This window comes from Bufo bufo, chromosome 3, assembly GCF_905171765.1.
Source record: "Bufo bufo chromosome 3, aBufBuf1.1, whole genome shotgun sequence".
Classification (NCBI taxonomy): Eukaryota; Metazoa; Chordata; class Amphibia; order Anura; family Bufonidae; genus Bufo; species Bufo bufo.
The window spans coordinates 234407817-234426075 of NC_053391.1; the positions used below are offsets into that span (position 1 = coordinate 234407817).

Genomic DNA, 18259 nt, shown 5'->3' on the forward strand with positions numbered 1-18259 from the left:
CAAACCCAGAACTAATGTGTGTGTTTTTTATAGGGCAGGGCAGCTGTAACCAACACCTCCATTCTCATCTCATTTATTGGACTCCAGTTGGCTGACAGCTCACTCCAATTAGCTCTTGAAGAGGTCATTAGTCACATACTTTTTCCACCTGCACTGTGAATATTTACATGGTGTGTTCAATAAAAACATGGTAACATTTAATTCTTTGTGTGTTATTAGTTTAAGCAGACTGTGATTGTCTATTGTTGTGACTTAGATGACGATCAGATCACATTTTATGACCAATTTGTGCAGAAATCCATATTATTCCAAAGGATTCACATACTTTTCCTGCAACTGTATATATAAAAATGAGTTTCTGTCTGTCTGTCTGTCTAGACGTCTGTCTGTCTGTCAGGACGTTCTTTATGCGCGACCAAATGACTGGACCGATCTTCACCAAATTTGGCACACAGGTACATCAGTTGTCAGGGAACGTTTTAGTCCAGGTATCAGCTCACTAGGACTTACCGTTCCTGAGATATTCCCAAAAAATGACCTGCATTAGCCAATAGAAGCCAGCAAGCCTTTCACTTAAATCTGAACTGCCAGTTACACGGTCACATGTCCCTTATTAGCCAATAGAAGCTCGCAGGTCCTACTCCAGGTTTCCATAACAAGTGATCACAGGTTTTAGCAGTTCGCAGGTCCTTAAATATTCAGTCATATGACGTATAACGGCACAACTACACTGCTATATGCATGGGAAGCAGGGGCCACTATTAAAAGGACGGGCGCTGTGGAGTTTACTGTTAAAGGGGCGGGCACTGTGGAGGTCACTGTTAAAGGGGCGGGAACTATGGAAGTCACTGTTAAAGGGGCGGGTACTCTGGAGGTCATTGTTAAAGATGCGGCCACTATGAAGGTTACTGTTAAAGGGGTGGGCAATGTTAAAGAGGCGGGCACTGTGGAGGTCACTGTTAAAGGGGTGGGCAATGTTAAAGGGGCAGGCACTGTAACTGTTAAAGGGGTGGGCAATCTTAAATGGGCGGGCACTGTAAAGGTCACTGTTAAAGTGGTGGTTAATGTTATAGGGGCGGGCACAGTGGAGGTCACTGTTAACCACCTCAGCCCCCCTAGCTTAAACACCCTTAATGACCAGGCCACTTTTTAAACTTCTACACTACTCTACTTTCACCGTTTATTGCTCGGTCATGCAACTTACCACCCAAATGAATTTTACCTCCTTTTCTTCTCACTAATAGAGCTTTCATTTGGTGGTATTTCATTGCTGCTGACATTTTAACATTTTTTTGTTATTAATCGAAATTTAACTAAATTTTTGCAAAAAAAATGAAATTTTTCACTTTCAGTTGTAAAATTTTTCAAAAACAACGACATCCATATATAAATTTTTCTCAAAATTTATTTTTCTACATGTCTTTGATAAAAAAAAATGTCTGGGTAAAAAAAAAAATGGTTTGGGTAAAAGTTATAGCGTTTACAAACTATGGTACAAAAATATGAATTTCCACTTTTTGAAGCAGCTCTGACTTTCTGAGCACCTGTAATGTTTCCTGAGGTTCTACAATGGCCAGACAGTACAAACACCCCACAAATGACCCCATTTCGGAAAGGAGACACCCTAAGGTATTCGCTGATGGGCATAGTGAGTTCATAAAACTTTTTATTTTTTGTCACAAGTTAGCGGAAAATGATGATTTTTTCCCCCTTACAAAGTCTCATATTCCACTAACTTGTGACAAAAAATAAAAAATTCTAGGAACTCGCCATGCCCCTCACGGAATACCTTGGGGTGTCTTCTTTCCAAAATGGGGTCACTTGTGGGGTAGTTATACTGCCCTGGCATTCTAGGGGCCCTAAAGTGTGGTAAGTAGTTTGAAATCAAAATGTGTAAAAAATGACCTGTGAAATCCTAAAGGTGCTCTTTGGAATGTAGGCCCCTTTGCCCACCTAGGCTGAAAAAAAGTGTCACACATCTGGTATCGCCGTACTCAGGAGAAGTTGGGCAATGTGTTTTGGGGTGTCATTTTACATATACCCATGCTGGGTGAGAGAAATATCTCGGCAAAAGACAACTTTTCCCATTTTTTTTTATATAAAGTTGGTATTTGACTGAGATATTTCTCTCACCCAGCATGGGTATATGTAAAATGACACCCCAAAACACATTGCCCAACTTCTCCTGAGTACGGCGATACCAGATGTGTGACACTTTTTTGCAGCCTAGGTGGGCAAAGGGGCCCACATTTCAAAGAGCACCTTTAGGATTTTACAGGTCATTTTTTACACATTTTGATTTCAAACTACTTACCACACATTAGGGCCCCTAGAATGCCAGGCAGTATAACTACCCCACAAGTGACCCCATTTTGGAAAGAAGACACCCCAAGGTATTTTGTGATGGGCATAGTGAGTTCATGGAAGTTTTTATTTTTTGTCACAAGTTAGTGGAATATGAGACTTTGTAAGAAAAAAAATCAAAAGAAAAAAAATCATAATTTTCCACTAACTTGTGACAAAAAAAAAAAAATTCTAGGAACTCGCCATGCCCCTCATGGAATACCTTGGGGTGTCTTCTTTCCAAAATGGGGTCACTTGTGGGGTAGTTATACTGCACTGGCAATTTAGGGGCCCTAGGGGCCCTAATGTGTGGGAAGTATTTTAAAATCAAAATGTGTAAAAAATGACCTGTGAAATCCTAAAGGTGCTCTTTGGAATGTGGGCCCCTTTGCCCACCTAGGCTGCAAAAAAGTGTCACACATCTGGTATCGCCGTACTCAGGAGAAGTTGGGCAATGTGTTTTGGGGTGTCATTTTACATATACCCATGCTGGGTGAGAGAAATATCTCGGTCAAATGCCAACTTTGTATAAAAAAAATGGGAAAAGTTGTCGTTTGCCGAGATATTTCTCTCACCCAGCATGGGTATATGTAAAATGACACCCCAAAACACATTGCCCAACTTCTCCTGAGTACGGCGATACCAGATGTGTGACACTTTTTTGCAGCCTAGGTGGGCAAAGGGGCCCACATTTCAAAGAGCACCTTTAGGATTTCAAAGGTCATTTTTTTTTACACATTTTGATTTCAAACTGCTTCCCACACATTAGGGCCCCTAGAATGCCAGGGCAGTATAACTACCCCACAAGTGACCCCATTTTGGAAAGAAGACACCCCAAGTTATTTCGTGATGGGCATAGTGAGTTCATGGAAGTTTTTATTTTTTGTCATAAGTTAGTGGAATATGAGACTTTGTAAGGGAAAAATAAAATAAAAATCATCATTTTCCGCTAACTTGTGACAAAAAATAAAAAATTCTAGGAACTCGCCATGCCAGTCACTGAATACCTTGGGGTGTCTTCTTTCCAAAATGGGGTCACTTGTGGGGTAGTTATACTGCCCTGGCATTTTAGGGGCCCTAATGCGTGAGAAGTAGTTTGAAATAAAAATCTGTAAAAAATGCCCTGTGAAATCCGAAAGGTGCTATTTAGAATGTGGGCCCCTTTGCCCACCTAGGCTGCAAAAAAGTGTCACACATCTGGTAACCCCGTACTCAGGAGAAGTAGGGCAATGTGTTTTGGGGTGTCTTTTTACATATACCCATGCTGGGTGAGAGAAATATCTCGGCAAAAGACAACTTTTCCCATTTTTTTTATAGATATTTATCTCACCCAGCATGGGTATATGTAAAATGACACCCCAAAACACATTGCCCAACTTCTCCTGAGTACAGCAATACCAGATGTGTGACACTTTTTTGCAGCCTAGATGCGCAAAGGGGCCCAAATTCCTTTTATGAGGGCATTTTTAGACATTTGGATTCCAGACTTCTTCTCATGCTTTAGGGCCCCTAAAATGCCAGGGCAGTATAAATACCCCACATGTGACCCCATTTTGGAGAGAAGACACCCCAAGGTATTCAATGAGGGGCATGGCGAGTTCACATAAAAAAAATTTTTGGCACAAGTTAGCGGAAATTGATTTTTTATTTTTTTTTCTCACAAAGTCTCCCTTTCCGCTAACTTGGGACAAAAATTTCAATCTTTCATGGACTCAATATGCCCCTCACGGAATACCTTGGGGTGTCTTTTTTCCGAAATGGGGTCACATGTGGGGTATTTATACTGCCCTGGCATTTTAGGGGCCCTAAAGCGTGAGAAGAAGTCTGAAATATAAATGTCTAAAAAAATTTATGCATTTGGATTCCGTGAGGGGTATGGTGAGTTCATGTGAGATTTTATTTTTTGACACAAGTTAGTGGAATATGAGACTTTGTAAGAAAAAAAACAAAAAAAAAAACAATTTCCGCTAACTTGGGCCAAAAAAATTTCTGAATGGAGCCTTACAGGGGGGTGATCAATGACAGGGGGGTGATCAGGGAGTGTATATGGGGTTATCAGCCACCTGTCATTGATCACCCCCCTGTAAGGCTCCATTCAGACGTCCGTATGTGTATTGCGGATCCGCTGTGTCCGTGTTTTGCGGATCCACGAATCCGCAAAACACATAAGGACGTTTGAATGGAGCCTTACAGGGGGGTGATCAATGACAGGGGGGTGATCAGGGAGTCTATATGGAGTGATCACCCCCCTGTCATTGATCACCCCCCTGTAAGGCTCCATTCAGACGTCTGTATGTGTTTTGCGGATCCGATCCATGTATCCGTGGATCCGTAAAAAACATACGGACATCTGAATGGAGCCTTACAGGGGGGTGATCAATGACAGGGGGGTGATCAGGGAGTCTATATGGGGTGATCACCCCCCCGGTCATTGATCACCCCCCTGTAAGGCTCCATTCAGATGTCCGTATGTGTTTTGAGGATCCAATCCATGTATCCGTGGATCTGTAAAAAACATACGGACGTCTGAATGGAGCCTTACAGGGGGGTGATCAATGACAGGGGGGTGATCAGGGAGTCTATATGGGGTAATCACCCTTCTGTCATTGATCACCCCCCGTAAGGCTCCATTCAGACGTCCGTATGTGTTTTGCGGATCCGATCCATGTATCCGTGGACCCGTAAAAAACATACGGACGTCTGAATGGAGCCTTACAGGGGGGTGATCAATGACAGGGGGGTGATCAGGGAGTCTATATGGGGTGATCACCCCCCTGTAAGGCTCCATTCAGACGTCTGTATGTAGATCCATGTATCTGTGGATTCGTAAAAAACATACGGACGTCTGAATGGAGCCTTACAGGGGGGTGATCAATGACAGGGGGGTGATCAATGACAGGGGGGTGATCAGGGAGGCTATATGGAGTGATCACCCCCCTGTCATTGATCACCCCCCTGTAAGGCTCCATCCAGACGTCCGTATGTGTTTTGCAGATCCGATCCATGTATCCGTGGATCCGTAAAAAACATACGGACGTCTGAATGGAGCCTTACAAAGGGGTGATCAACGACAGGGGGAGATCAATGACAGGGGGGTGATCAATGACAGGGGGGTGATCAGGGAGTCTATATGGGGTGATCAGGGGTTAATAAGGGGTAAATAAGTGACAGGGGGGGTGCAGTGTAGTGGTGTTTGGTGCTACTTATTACTGAGCTGCCTGTGTCCTCTGGTGGTCGATCCAAGCAAAAGGGACCACCAGAGGACCAGGTAGCAGGTATATTAGACGCTGTTATCAAAACAGCGTCTAATATTCCTGTTAGGGGTTAAAAAAATCGCATCTCCAGCCTGCCAGCGTACGATCGCCGCTGGCAGGCTGGAGATCCACTCGCTTACCTTCCGATCCTGTGAATGCGCGTGCCTGTGTGCGCGCGTTCACAGGAAATCTCGCGTCACACAAGATGACGCGTATATGCAAGACTTTGCCTGCAGCTGCCGCCTCCGGAACGCGATCCTGCGTTAGGCGGTCCGGAGGCGGTTAAAGAGGTGGTCGATGTTAAATCGGCGAGCACTGTGGAGGTCACTGTTAAAGGGGCAGGTACTGTGGAGATCACTGTTAAATAAGCGGGCACTGTTAACCACCTCCGGACCGCCTAACACACGGATGCGTCCGGAAGGTGGTTGATTCATTTCTTTTGGACGCATCCGTGCGTCATCTCGCGAGACGCGAGATTTCCTGTGAACGCGCGCACACAGGCGCGCGCGTTCACAGGAACGGAAGGTAAGCGAGTGGATCTCCAGCCTGCCAGGGGCGATCGTTCGCTGGCAGACTGGAGATTTGATTTTTTTAACCCCTAACAGGTATATTAGACGCTGTTATGATAACAGCGTCTAATATACCTGCTACCTGGTCCTCTGGTGGTCCCCTTTGTTTGGATCGACCACCAAAGGACACAGGCAGCTCAGTAAAGTAGCACCAAACACCACTACACTACACTACACCCCCCCCCGTCACTTATTAACCCCTTATGAACCATTGATCACCCCTGATCACCCCATATAGACTCCCTGATCACCCCCCTGTCATTGATCACCCCCCTGTAAGGCTGCATTCAGATGTCCGTATGTTTTTTACGGATCCACGGATACATGGATCGGATCCGCAAAACACATACAGACGTCTGAATGGAGCCTTACAGGGGGGTGATCACCCCATATAGTCTCCCTGATCACCCCCCTGTCATTGATCACCCCCCTGTCATTGATCACCCCCCTGTAAGGCTCCATTCAGACATTTTTTTGGCCCAAGTTAGCGGAAATATATATATTTTTTCTTACAAAGTCTCATATTCCACTAACTTGTGTCAAAAAATAAAATCTCACATGAACTCACCATACCCCTCACGGAATCCAAATGCGTAAAAATTTTTAGACGTTTATATTCCAGACTTCATCTCACGCTTTAGGGCCCCTAGAATGCCAGGGCAGTATAAATACCCCACATGTGACCCCATTTCGGAAAGAAGACACCCCAAGGTATTCCGTGAGGGGCATATTGAGTCCATGAAAGATTGAAATTTTTGTCCCAAGTTAGCTGAAAGGGAGACTTTGTGAGAAAAAAAAAATCTATTTCCGCTAACTTGTGCAAAAAAAAAAAAATTCTATGAACTCGCCATGCCCCTCATTGAATACCTTGGGGTGTCTTCTTTCCAAAATGGGGTCACATGTGGGGTATTTATACTGCCCTGGCATTTTAGGGGCCCTAAAGCGTGAGAAGAAGTCTGGAATCCAAATGTCTAAAAATGCCCTCATAAAAGGAATGTGGGCCCCTTTGCGCATCTAGGCTGCAAAAAAGTGTCACACATCTGGTATCGCTGTACTCAGGAGAAGTTGGGCAATGTGTTTTGGGGTGTCATTTTACATATACCCATGCTGGGTGAGATAAATATCTTGGTCAAATGCCAACTTTGTATAAAAAATTGGAAAGGTTGTCTTTTGCCGAGATATATATGTAAAAAGACACCCTAAAACACATTGCCCAACTTCTCCTGAATACGGCGACACCACATGTGTGACACTTTTTTGCAGCCTAGGTGGGCAAAGGGGCCCACATTCCAAAGAGCACCTTTAGGATTTCATAGGTCATTTACCTACTTACCAAACAATAGAGCCCCTAGAATGCCAGGGCAGTATAACTACCCCACAAGTGACCCCATTTTGGAAAGAAGACACCCCAAGGTATTCTGTGAGGGGCATGGCGAGTTCCTAGAATTTTTTATTTTTTGTCACAAGTTAGCGGAAAATGATGATTTTTTATATTTTTTTCTTACAAAGTCTCATATTCCACTAACTTGTGACAAAAAATAAAAACTTCTATGAACTCACTATGCCCATCACGAAATACCTGGGGGTGTCTTCTTTCCAAAATGGGGTCACTTGTGGGGTAGTTATACTGCCCTGGCATTTTAGGGGCCCGAATGCGTGAGAAGTGGTTTGAAATAAAAATCTGTAAAAAATGGCCGGTGAAATCCGAAAGGTGCTCTTTGGAATGTGGGCCCCTTTGCCCACCTAGGCTGCAAAAAAGTGTCAAACATCTGGTATCACCGTACTCAGGAGAAGTTGGGCAATGTGTTTTGGGGTGTCTTTTTACATATACCCATGCTGGGTGAGAGAAATATCTTGGCAAAAGACAACTTTTCCCATTTTTTTATATAAAGTTGGCATTTGACCGAGATATTTATCTCACCCAGAAATGGGTATATGTAAAATGACACCCCAAAACACATTGCCCAACTTCTCCTGAGTACGGAAATACCCCATGTGTGACACTTTTTTGCAGCCTAGGTGTGCAAAGGGGCCCACATTCCAAAGAGCACCTTTCGGATTTCACAGGGCATTTTTTACAGATTTTGATTTAAAACTACTTCTCACGCATTCGGGCCCCTAAAATGCAAGGGCAGTATAACTACCCCACAAGTGACCCCATTTTGGAAAGAAGACACCCCCAGGTATTTCGTGATGGGCATAGTGAGTTCATGGAAGTTTTTATTTTTTGTCACAAATTAGTGGAATATGATATGAAAAATCATCATTTTCCGCTAACTTGTGACAAAAAATAAAAAGTTCTATGAACTCACTATGCCCATCAGCGAATACCTTAGGGTGTCTACTTTCCGAAATGGGGTCATTTGTGGGGTGTTTGTACTGTCTAGCCATTGTAGAACCTCATGAAACATGACAGGTGCTCAGAAAGTCAGAGCTGCTTCAAAAAGCGGAAATTCACATTTTTGTACCTTAGTTTGTAAACGCTATAACTTTTACCCAAACCATTTTTTTTTTTTTACCCAAACATTTTTTTTTTATCAAAGACATGTAGAACAATAAATTTAGAGAAAAATTTATATATGGATGTCGTTTTTTTTTGCAAAATTTTACAACTGAAAGTGAAAAATGTCATTTTTTTGTAAAAAAATCGTTACATTTCGATTAATAACAAAAAAAGTAAAAATGTCAGCAGCAATGAAATACCACCAAATGAAAGCTCTATTAGTAAGAAGAAAAGGAGGTAAAATTCATTTGGGTGGTAAGTTGCATGACCGAGCAATAAACGGTGAAAGTAGTATAGGTCAGAAGTGTAAAAAGTGGCCTGGTCATTAAGGGTGTTTAAGCTAAGGGGGCTGAGGTGGTTAAAGGGGCGGGCACTGTGGAGGTCACTGTTAAAGGGGCGGGCACTATTAAATGGATGGGCAATGTGGAGGTCACTGTTAAAGTGGCGGGCATAGTGGAGGTCACTGTTAAAGGGGCGGGCACTGTGAAGGTCACTGTTAAAGGGGCAGCCACTATGAAGGTCACTGTTAAAGGGGTGGTAAATTTTAAAGGGTTGGGCACTGTAGAGGACACTGCTAAATGGGAGAGCACTGTGGAAGTTACTGTTAAATTGGTGGGCACTGTTGCGGTCAATGTTAAAGGGGCGGGCACTGTGAAGGTCACTGTTAAAGGGGCAGTCACTGTTAAAGGGGTGGGCACTGTGGAGGTCACTGTTAAAGGGGCTTGCACTGAGGAGATCTCTGTTAAAGGGGCAAAGACTGTGGAAGTCACTGTTAAAGGGGTGGGCACTGTGAAGGTCACTGTTAAAGGGGCAGCCACTATGAAGGTCACTGTTAAAAGGGTGGTCAATGTTAAAAAGGCAGGCACTTTGGAGGTCATTGTTAAAGGGGCGGGCACTGTAGAGGTCACTGTTAAAGGGGCGGTCACTGTTAAAGGAATGGCCACTGTGGAAATCACTGTTAAAGGGGCGGGCCTGTGGAGATCACTATTATAGGGGCGGGCACTGTAGAGGTCACTGTTAAAGGGACGGGCACTGTGAAGGTCACTGTTAAAGCGGCAGTCACTGTTAAAGGGGTGGTCACTGTAGAGGACACTGCTAAATGGGAGAGCACTGTGGAGGTCACTGTTTAATGAGTGGGCACTGTGGAGGTCACTGTTAAAGGGGCGGGCACTGTGGTGGTCACTGTTAAAGGGGCGGGCACTGTGGAAGTCACTGTTAAAGGGGTGGTCAATATTAAAGGGGAGGACACTATGGAGGTCAATGTAAAAAGGGGCGGGCATTGTGAAAGTGACTCTTAAAGGAGCGGGCACTGTGGAGGTCACTGTTGAAGGGTCCGGTCACTGTTAAAGGGGTGGCCACTGTAGAGATCACTGTTAAAGGGGCGGGCACCGTGGAGATCACTATTATAGGGGCGGGCACTGTAGAGGTCACTGTTAAAGGGGTGGGCACTGTGGAGGTCACTGTCAAAGGGGCGGTCACTGTTATAGGGGTGGGCACTGTGGAGGTCACTGTTAAAGGTGCAGGCACTTTGGAGGTCACTTTTAAATTGGCGGTCACTATTAAAGGAACGGCCAATGTGGAGGTCACTGTTAAAGGGACGAGCATTGTGGAGGTCACTATGGAGGTCACTGTTAAAGGCGCGGACACTGTGGAGGTCACTGTTAAAGGGGTGGTCACTGTTAAAGGGACGGGCAATGTGGAGGTCACTGTTAAAGGGGCAGGCATGCGAGGTCACATTTAAAGGGGTGGGCACTGTGGAAGTCAATGTTAAAGGGGCGGGTACTGTGGAGATCACCATTAAAGGGTCAGCCACTATGAAGGTCACTGTTAAAGGGGTGGTTAATGTTAAAAAGACAGGCACTTTGAAGGTCATTGTTAAAGGGGCGAGCACTGTGGAGGTCACTGTTAAACGGGAGGGCACTGTAGAGGTCACTGTTAAAGGGGCGGTCACTGTTAAAGGGGTGGCCACTGTAGAGATCACTGTTAAAGGGGCGGGCACCGTGGAGATCACTATTATAGGGGCGGGCACTGTAGAGGTCACTGTTAAAGGGGCGGGCACTGTGGAGTTCACTGTTAAAGGGGCGAGCACTTTGGAGGTCACTGTTAAAGGGGCGGCCACTATGATGATTACTGTTATAGGGTTGGTAAATGTTAAAGGGGCGGGCACTGTGGAGGTCACTGTTAAAGGGGCGGCACTGTGGAGGTCACTGTCAAAGGGGCGGCACTGTGGAGGTCACTGTCAAAGGGGCAGTCACTGTTAAAGGGGTGGGCACTGTAGATGTCACTGTTAACAGGGGGGTCACTGTTAAAAGGGAGTTCACTGTTAAAGGGGCGGGCACCGTGGAGATCACTGTTAAAGTGGCGGTCATTGTGGAGGTCACTGGTAAAAGGGTGGGCACTGTAGAGGTTATTGTTAAAGGGGCAGCACTGTGGAGTTCACTGTTAAAGGGGCGGGCACTGTGGAGGTCACTGTTGAAAAGAAGTGCACTGTAGAGGTCCCTTTCAAAGGGGCAGTCACTGTTAATGGGGCTGGCACTTTCAAAGGGGCGGGCACTGTCAAAGGGGCGGGCACTGTGGAGATCACTGTTAAAGGGACGGTCACTCTTAAAGGGGTGGGCATTGTGGAGGTCACCGTTAAAGGGGCGGGCACTGTGGAGATCACTGCTAAAGGGGCGACCACTATGAAGACCACTGTCAAAGGGGCGGGCACTGTGGAGATCACTGTTAAATGGGCGTGCACTGTAAAGATCACTGTTAAAGGGACGGTCACTCTTAAAGAGGCGGGCACTGAAGAGGTCACTGTTAAAGGGGTGGGCACGGTGGAGTTCACTGGTAAAGGGGCGAGCACTTTGGAGGTCACTGTTAAAGGGGCGGACACTATGATGATTACTGTTATAGGTTTGGTAAATGTTAAAGGGGCGGGCACTGTGGATGTCACTGTTAAAGGGGCGGGCACTGTGGAGGTCACTGTCAAACGGGCAGTCACTGTTAAAGGGGTGGGCACTGTAGAGGTCACTGTTAACAGGGGGGTCACTGTTAAAGGGGAGTTTACTGTTAAAGGGGCGGGCACTGTTGAGATCACTGTTAAAGTGGCGGTCACTGTGAAGGTCACTGGTAAAAGGGAGGGCACTGTAGAGGTTATTGTTAAAGAGGCAGCACTGTGGAGGTCACTGTTAAAGCACTGTGGAGGTCACTGTTAAAGGGGTGGGCACTATGGAGGTCACTGTCAAAGGGGCGGTCACTGTTATAGGGGTGGGCACTGTGGAGGTCACTGTTAAAGGGGCAGGCACTTTGGAGGTTACTTTTATATTGGCGGTCACTATTAAAGGAACGGCCAATGTGGAGGTCACTGTTAAAGGGACAGTCACTGTTAAAGGGGTGCACATTGTGGAGGTCACTATGGAGGTCACTGTTAAAGGCGCGGACACTGTGGAGGTCACTGTTAAAGGGGTGGTCACTGTTAAAGGGATGGGCAATGATGAGGTCACTGTTAAAGGGGCAGGCATGAGAGGTCACATTTAAAGGGGTGGGCACTGTGGAAGTCAATGTTAAAGGGGCGGGTACTGTGGAGATCACTGTTAAAGGGTCAGCCACTATGAAGGTCACTGTTAAAGGGGTGGTCAATGTTAAAAGGGCGGGCACTGTAAAAGTCACTGTTAAAGGGGCGGGGACCGTGGAGGTCACTGTTAAAGATGCGGTCACTGTTGAAGTGGCGGGCATTGTGGAGGTCACTGTTAAAGGGCGAGCACTGTGGAGGTCAATTATACAGGAGCGGCCACTGTGGAGGTCAATGTTAAAGGGGAAACCACTGTGGAGGTCACTGTTAAAGTGGCGGGCACTGTGGAGGTCATTGTTAATAGGGCGGGTACTGTAGAGGTCACTGTTATGGGGGATACTGTTGATATCTTTTTCTGACATACGATAACATGAAATGAAATATACCCGTGTGGGTTCTTCTGCTAATATATACAGTACAGAACAAAAGTTTGGACACACCTTCTCATTCAAAGAGTTTTCTTTACTTTCATGACTATGAAGGCATCAAAACTATGAATTAACACATGTGGAATTATATACATAACAAACAATTGTGAAACAACTGAAAATATGTCATATTCTAGGTTCTTCAAAGTAGCCACCTTTTGCTTTGATTACTGCTTTGCACACTCTTGGCATTCTCTTGATGAGCTTTAACAGGTAGTCCCCTGAAATGGTCTTCCAACAGTCTTGAAGGAGTTCCCAGAGATGTTTAGCACTTGTTGGCCCTTTTGCCTTCACTCTGCGGTCCAGCTCACCCCAAACCATCTCGATTGGGTTCAGGTCCGGTGACTGTGGAGGCCAGGTCATCTGGCGCAGCACCCCATCACTCTCCTTCATGGTCAAATAGCCCTTACTTTCAAAGTTTTCCCAATTTTTCGGCTGACAGACTGACCTTCATTTCTTAAAGTAATGATGGCATTCGTTTTTCTTTACTTAGCTGCTTTTTTCTTGCCATAATACAAATTCTAACAGTCTATTCAGTAGGACTATCAGCTCTGTATCCACCTGACTTCTCCTCAACGCAACTGATGGACCCAACCCCATTTATAAGGCAAGAAATCCCACTTATTAAACCTGACAGCGCACACCTGTGAAGTGAAAACCATTTCAGGGGACTACCTCTTGAAGCTCATCAAGAGAATGCCAAGAGTGTGCAAAGCAGTAATCAAAGCAAAAGGTGGCTACTTTGAAGAACCTAGAATATGACATATTTTCAGTTGTTTCACACTTGTTTGTTATGTATATAATTCCACATGTGTTAATTCATAGTTTTGATGCCTTCAGTGTGAATCTGCAATTTTCATAGTCATGAAAATAAAGAAAACTCTTTGAATGAGAAGGTGTGTCCAAACTTTTGTTCTGTACTGTATATATATATATATATATATATATATAGAGAGGGAGTGAGAGATAGGTAAAAGACAGGTATTTTCATACACTTTCTGTAAGTAATCTTTAGGGTTTTATTTAGGCGGTGTAGTGAAACTAGTTTTTTTGCAGCCAGTGCGCCAAGGCTTACTTGTGAGACCTGTGCATTGGGCCCACCAATGTGTTAAAATGCCCCTTCTCCCATAGATATTTTAGATATATGACATACTTACTCTTCTCACAAATTGGAACTTCAGGATGCCAGGTTAAATCTTCTTGACAGGTTATGGTACTTTGTCCATTTAAAACAAAGTAGGAATCACATTCCATTGTAACAGAATCATGAGTCAGAAATCCTTTCTCATTGTGGAAATTTTTGGGTTTCCCTTTTTGGATTCTTCCATTTATTAGCTGAGGTGTGTAGCAGAAGTTTCCTTAGAAACAAGAAAACAAAATCTTTTACATCTAATATCCCAGAAACAAAAGGTCTACCTAAAGACTGCATGGGGGTCTTAAATTTCCTTTAGGCCTCTTTCCCACAAACGATATGCATTGTGTCAGGATGCGTTCAGTGAAACTCGCACCATTGCGCAAGCAAGTTCAGTCAGTTTTGAGATTGTGTTCAGTTGTTCAGTTTTTTTCGCGCGGTGCAATCCGTTTAGATATATTTTTCATGAGCGTGATAAGAAACTGAAGGTTTACAAACAACATCTTTTAGCAACCATCGGTGAAAAACACATTGCATCCGCACTTGCTTGTGGATGCAATGAGTTTTTCACTGAAGCCCCATTCACTTCTATGGGACCAGGGCTGCGTGAAAAACGCTGAATATGGAACATGCTGCAATTTTCACACAATACAGAACTGATGCGTGAAAAAAACGCTCATGTACACAGACTCATTGAAATTAATGGGTCAGGATTTAGTGCGGGTGCTATGTGTTCACGTCACGCATTACACCCGCGTGGAAAACTCGCTCGTGTGAAAGGGGCCTAAGGCTTGTTTAGCCTGTTAGTGTGCTTGTGCCTTGTAGTGTTAGGGCTCATGCACACAAACGTGCAATGTTTTACGGTCCACAAATTGCGGATCCGCAAAACATGGATGCTGCCCGTGAGCGTTCCGCAATTTACGGAACGGAATGGGAGGCGCATAATAGAAATGCCTATTCTTGTCTGAAAATTGGCTTATTTTTTGTGGGATGACATTTTGGCGTCATTTTGCTACGTACTTTACGACTTACCACTTTCTGTTTGTGTCTTTGGGAGGCTGAATGAAAAACTGCAAGTTTTGCATTGCTTTTATTTTTATTTTTTTTACGGTGTGCACAACGCATGATCAATATGGTGATCGTTTTATTGGACAGATCAATATGGACATGGTGCTGACAATTACATACAGTTGCAAGAAAAAGTATGTGAACCCTTTAAAATGATATGGATTTCTGCACAAATTGGTCATAAAATGTGATCTGATCTGCATCTAAGTCACAACAATAGACAATCACAGTCTGCTTAAACTAATAACACACAAAGAATTAAATGCTACCATGTTTATATTGAACACACCATGTAAACATTTACAGTGCAGGTGGAAAAAGTATGTGAACCCCTAGACTAATGACATGTCAGCCAACTGGTGTACAATCAATGAGATGAGATGAGATTGGAGGTGTTGGTTACAGCTGCCCTGCCCTAAAAAAAAACACACACCAGTTCTGGGTTTGCTTTTCACAAGAAGCATTACCTGATGTGAATGATGCCTCCCACAAAAGAGCTCTCAGAAGACCTACAATTAAGAATTGTTGACTTGCATAAAGCTGGAAAGGGTTATAAAAGTATCTCCAAAAGCCTTGCTGTTCATCAGTCCACGGTAAGACAAATTGTCTATAAATGGAGAAAGTTCAGCACTGCTGCTACTCTCCCTAGGAGTGGCCATCCTGTAAAGATGACTGCAAGAGCACAGCGCAGACTGCTCAATGAGGTGAAGAAGAATCCTAGAGTGTCAGCTAAAGACTTACAAAAGTCTCTGGCATATGCTAACATAACTGTTAGCGAATCTACGATACGTAAATCACTAAACAAGAATGGATTTCATGGGAGGATACCACAGAGGAAGCCACTGCTGTCCAAAAAAAACATTGCTGCACGTTTACAGTTTGCACAAGAGCACCTGGATGTTCCACAGCAGTACTGGCTAAATATTCTGTGGACAGATGAAACCAAAGTTAAGTTGTTTGGAAGAAACACACAACACTATGTGTGGAGAAAAAGAGGCACAGCACACTAACATCTAAACCTCATCCCAATTCTGAAGTATGGTGGTGGGGGCATCATGGTTTGGGGCTGCTTTGCTGCGTCAGGGCCTGGACGGATTGCTATCATCGAAGGAAAAATGAATTCCCAAGTTTATCAAGACATTTTGCAGGAGAACTTAAGGCCACCTGTCCACCAGCTGAAGCTCAACAGAAGATGGGTGTTGCAACAGGACAACGACCCAAAGCATAGAAGTAAATCAACAACAGAATGGCTTAAACAGAAGAAAATACGACTTCTGGAGTGGCTCAGTCAGAGTCCTGACCTCAACCCGATTGAGATGCTGCGGCATGACCTCAAGAAAGCGATTCACACCAGACATCCCAAGAATATTGCTGAACTGAAACAGTTCTGTAAAGAGGAATGGTCAAGAATTACTCCTGACCATTGTGCACGTCTGATCTGCAACTACAGGAAATGTTTGGTTGAAGTTATTGCTGCCAAAGGAGGTTCAACCAGTTATTAAATCCAAAGGTTCACATACTTTTTCCACCTGCACTGTGAATGTTTACATGGTGTGTTCAACAAAAACATGGTAACATTTAATTCTTTGTGTGTTATTAGTTTATGCAGACTTTGATTGTCTATTGTTGTGTCTTAAATCAGATCACATTTTATGACCAATTTGTGCAGAAATCCATATCATTCCAAAGGGTTCACATACTTTTTCTTGCAACTGTATATCTTTTTTTTCAAAAATGTCCTGAAAAACTGTCATTGGCCATTGTTAGGACTCATGCTGCCATCTCCAATGGATCAGAACCCTGTGATCTTGTTTTGGTGGGGGGCAATAGGGTGAGATAGGGAGCTCATGCACTCTCAATATACTGACCCTAGCGTATAAGGAACTGTACTGCCAGGATTGGAATTATCTCCACTCCTGTCAGTGAGAGCAAGGTGCCAGGTGTATAATGCAGCCAGAACCCACAAGGGATGTCGTGGACGCAGCCTTTAAAGGAGTTGTCCATGATTAGAGAAACATGGTTGATTTCTTCCAGAAACAGCGCCACACCAGTCAATGGGTTGTGCCTGGTATTGCAGCTCAGCGCCATTGAAGTGAATGAGGCAGAGCTGCAATACTACACACAACCTGTAGACAGGTGTGGTGCTGTTTTTTGAAAAGCAACAATATTTTTCTGATTCTGGACAGCCCCTTTAAGGCTACTTTCACACTCACGTTTTGGCTTTCCGTTAGTGAGATCCGTCATGGGCTCTAACAAGCGGTCCAAAACGGATCAGTTTTGCCCTTATGCATTCTGAAAGGAAAAGGATCCGCTCAGAATGCCTCCGATCAGTCTCCATTCCGCTCTGGAGGCGGACACCAAAACGCTGCCTGCGTTTTGCTGTCTGCTTGACGAAACTGAGCAAAACCTTTTTCTCGGACACAATCTGGAACAATAGAAAACTGATCCGTCTCGCATTGACTTTCAATGACGGATCTGTCTTGGCTATGTTACAGATAATACAAACGGATCCGTTCATGACAGATGCATGCAGTTGTATTATTGTAACGGATCCGTTTTTGCAGATCCATGATGGATCCGCCCAAAACGTGAGTGTGAAAGTAGCCTAAATTGATCTCCACTTTTTTGTGCTGTGGCATGCACTGTATTCCTCAATTAACTGGGTTCAGGATCGTGGCACATGCTACTCCGTAATGACAGGATGTTCCTGGCGTATCATCGTGTTAGGTCAGTACTTACTCTCACATTTAGGCAATGAGGGCCCCCACTGGCTGTAAATATTGCACTTCACCTCACCGATACCATTCATAACGAAGCCTTCAAAGCATTCAAATCTAACCACAGAATTTAGAGTATATGGCCCAGCGAATCCTGACAGTTTTCTTGCGTTGTGGACTTCAGGGGAAGGGCATTCAACATCTATAACAAACAGAATACTAATTAATAGATCCTGAGTATGGCGTGGCTCAGAAGTTCAGTTTTTTTAGCGATCTCTGCAAACATATAAAATAGGTTAAAAACATGTCGATGATTAGCTTCAGTCACAATGGGTGTTAGCATTCAATAAATGATGATATGTGCTGGCAAATCCCCACAGATGGGCAGGTGCACTATTATAAGTATGGTAATATCTGAGTGTTCTCGGTTCTTGTATATTAGATATCTGTGTGCAACACCTCTGCCAGAAATCAAATTTCCTTATATTGCCCATGAGTAAAGAATACAGGATTCTATTGTCTACTATGTAGAAAAATATACTTCTCCCTAACTTTATTATCAGCAAATTCCTACTCATAACCAGGGACGGACACAGACAGCAGAGGGCCCCTGTGCAAAGAATGTGCCTGCCCCCCCCCCTCCCCAAACTACACATACAGACGTAAACATATACAATATGTGCATAATC

At 44.3% G+C, this 18259-nt stretch overlaps 1 protein-coding gene across 1 annotated transcript in view; it reads right to left on the reverse strand.

Moving 5' to 3' along the window:
* Window positions 1-18259, reverse strand: part of LOC120995067 (complement component receptor 1-like protein) — a 127324-nt gene that overhangs the window by 33357 nt on the left and 75708 nt on the right. Inside the window, exons 7-8 of the mRNA XM_040424044.1 lie at window positions 17593-17772; window positions 13811-14011 (exon numbers count right to left, since the gene is read on the reverse strand). Coding sequence (XP_040279978.1) covers window positions 13811-14011; window positions 17593-17772 — 381 coding nt within the window. The remainder of the gene's footprint in view (window positions 1-13810; window positions 14012-17592; window positions 17773-18259) is intronic.